The sequence below is a fragment of the Monoraphidium neglectum genome, assembly GCF_000611645.1.
Source record: "Monoraphidium neglectum strain SAG 48.87 unplaced genomic scaffold scaffold05729, whole genome shotgun sequence".
Taxonomy (NCBI): Eukaryota; Viridiplantae; Chlorophyta; class Chlorophyceae; order Sphaeropleales; family Selenastraceae; genus Monoraphidium; species Monoraphidium neglectum.
Genome location: NW_014007901.1, coordinates 1 through 2890, shown reverse-complemented (window position 1 = coordinate 2890; position 2890 = coordinate 1). Strand labels below are relative to the sequence as shown.

Sequence of the window (2890 nt, the reverse complement as noted above, 5' to 3'; positions counted from 1 at the left end):
GGGGGGTGGGGGCCGGGGCGAGGAGCCAGAGGACGGAGGGGCGGGTGAGCCGGACCTACCAGAGGCGGCGGTGCTGCGCTGCCTTGTCAGACTGGACGCTGACGACCTGGCGGCTGCGCTGGGGGGCAAGGGCGCTGCACAGCACGCACAGCATGGCAATCAGGAGGAGGGGCTGGTCGGCGAGGGCGGCAGGGCAGCCAAGCGGCGGCGGCAGGGCGAGGCGGGAACGCCGCCGCTGAAGCAGGCGCTGGCGCGGCTGGGCGCGTCGCTGCACCTGGCGGCGAAGCGGGTGGCGGCAGTCGGCGTCGGCGCGTTTGTGGGGGCGGGGGAGGCGCATCCCGGGGAGCAGGTGGCCTGGTTTGCCGGAGTGGCCTGGAACACGGGCCTGGACGCGGCAGGTGAGGCGCAGACACAAGGGCCGGTGGTCGTGTTGACGCGTGCAAAGACAGTCCTGCCAGACATAGAGAGCCGGCCTTTTGGTGATGCATATATATTTGCACCCAGAAATTCCTGGCTGTGACGTCGCGCATCAGCGTGCCTGCCCGCCTTTCACCACGCTGCTGCGCACTCCCTCGCGCCCCCCTCAAAGAGGCGCGCGAGTTTGAGTCGGCCGCGGTGCTGATGAACGCGGCGGCGGAGCTCGGGGCGCTGCACCCCGCCCCCGCGCCGCGCGACCTGCGTCAGAGGCGCATGGCGTACCTGGTCGCGGGGTCGGCGGCGCTTGAGGTGAGGGCGCCGGAAAGAGCTGGCAGCTAGCAGCGATTGACTGTTTGACCATTTATTATCCCATGTTTAGCCGCACCGTGTGACAAAGTTGGCCTCACCTGACTCCTTTCCATCGTGAAGACTCGCCTGGCTGCCTGGTCAGAGGTGCTGCCAACCTCATAAGCGGCTCTCTCCTGCACGCACGCCCGCCATCGTCGAACAAATCGACCTCGACCCCGCAGGTGCACAAGGACGGCGACCCGAAGCAGCGCCGCCAGAGCCTCGGCCTCGCGGGCCGCATGGTCGCCGCCAGCCGCCGCGCCGCGGAGGCCGAGGCCGCGGCCGCCGCCGCGGCCGGCGGCGGCACCGGCGGCGGCACCCTGGCAGACGCGTTCACGGCCCTGCAGGAGTTTGGCATCGCGGCGCGGCGGGGGGACGCCGAGGGGCTGCGGGCCGCGCTGGCGGCAGCCGCAGGGCTGGCGTGCGTGGGGGCGGAGCACCTGCTGAGGATGGCTGCGGTGGTGGAGGACCCCGAGTTCAGGTGGGGGGCCTTGGCAGGCTTGCCTGCGGGATCGCCCCCGCCCGCCCTACAACCCTGGGGGGGCCAGCCGTCCCTGTGGAGTTATTTGCGGCCTGCCATCAAGCATGTGCGCCGCAGCACTCCTGCAGGGACGACCGCGCAGGGGCTTTGCATATGAGTTCGCTTTACTGTACGGGGGGACTTTTAGCTTACGTTGTCGGGCGGCGCCACAGCGCTTTTTGATCAGCTCATCACGGTGCCCACATCATTGCCTGGCCTTTGGGGCCACGCCTGCCGCGGCCCGACCGCCCAGCCAACACCCAACCGCCCGCCCACCCACCCGCGCAGCCACCCCGACGTACTGATGGCGGCGCTGACAGCCGCCCTGGCCAAGCTGATGGCGCGCGGCGACCCGGACTGGCCGCGCGTGGCGCTGGTGGTGCGGCAGATGGCGGGCGCGGCCACCAGCCACGCAGAGCGCGTGAAGGTTTTTGAGTGAGTGCTGGGGCCCCGCATCGGACTGCTCCTTGTGTTGTGTGCTGGGACCTGTCCCCCCCTACTCAGACACGTATGACATGGGAGTTTTTTCAAGCCCTGTCCGAGCTCTTGCGGCGTCGCAGCTGGCTTCAACAGCAGTGGGATCGCTGTCAGCAGACCTGGCATCATTACTGTTGCTGTTACTCCCCATACCGACAACCCCCCCTCCCCCCACAACCACAGAGAGGGCGCCCAGATCCTGGGCTCAGCCCCGCCCAACGAAGGCGTCGGCGACGAGGGCGGTGCCACCAAAGGCTACCCGGAGAGGTGCGGGCGAGGCGGCGGCTAAGTCAGGACGGCGCAGCGGCGGCTTGCCGGGTGTGCACCCTTCAACTTGCCGACCACGCACATCAACATGTTGGCATGGGCACTTGGGCAAGCTTGGTGCCCATTGCATCATTCAGGTGTATCAGACTGCAATCCAGATGTGACGGCGGTGGTGCTGTTCCCTGAATCAGTGCCAACTACCACTCACCCTGGCCTCCCCCACCCTCAGGGAGGCGCGCTGGCTGGCCGGCAGCTGTTGGAACGCCGGCCTCGCCAGGCTGCGCCGCGGCGACAGGCGCGGCGCGGCGCCGCTGCTGCGGCTGGGGCTGGACATGCTGCGCCACCTGCCGCGGTGGGGGGCGCCCGACAGGGCGGCCATGGAGGAGCTGGCGGCAGAGGTGGGGGCAGCCGCGGCGGGTGCTGGGGGCTGACGCTGGCGGAGGGGGTGCGGCGGGCTGGGGCTGGCGTGGGAGGCACCTTGTGGTGATTTATGATGCAGCCTGCTATGGATGTGCTTTTGCAGCCTCCGCTTCCGCCTCCGCTGACGCATGTATCGTGGCTGCCATGTAATACCCAGGTTTCAGGTTGTTGGGAACGCACAGTCATGTCCCATTTGTCCCAACCCCAAGCCCAGCGTCCATACTCCTGGCTGCAAGTGCTTGTGATGCCGCACCCGATCAGGGCGCTCGTCCAGCCTCAGAAAAGTACAAAGCAGCAACATCCCACAGAAGGGGGAAACCTTGGGTTTTGCTGCTGGCTGCGTTCTGCGACTTGCCGGGCGCGCGCGGGGGCGCGGGCGCAGGGCGCTCGTGGCGTTCGGAGGAGCCGGGGGCGGGGCGAGGGCGGCGGGCGGGCGCGGGG

General features: G+C 69.0%; 1 protein-coding gene across 1 annotated transcript; it reads left to right on the top strand.

Moving 5' to 3' along the window:
* Nucleotides 1-621: 621 nt before the first annotated feature.
* Nucleotides 622-2460, top strand: MNEG_15853 (hypothetical protein; the record flags this gene model as incomplete). Its single annotated transcript, XM_014035676.1, has 5 exons — nucleotides 622-726; nucleotides 948-1246; nucleotides 1574-1720; nucleotides 1946-2029; nucleotides 2259-2460. 5 exons carry the CDS (start codon nucleotides 622-624, stop codon nucleotides 2458-2460), a joined length of 837 nt encoding a protein of 278 aa, XP_013891130.1.
* Between the last annotated feature and the right edge of the window lie 430 nt (nucleotides 2461-2890).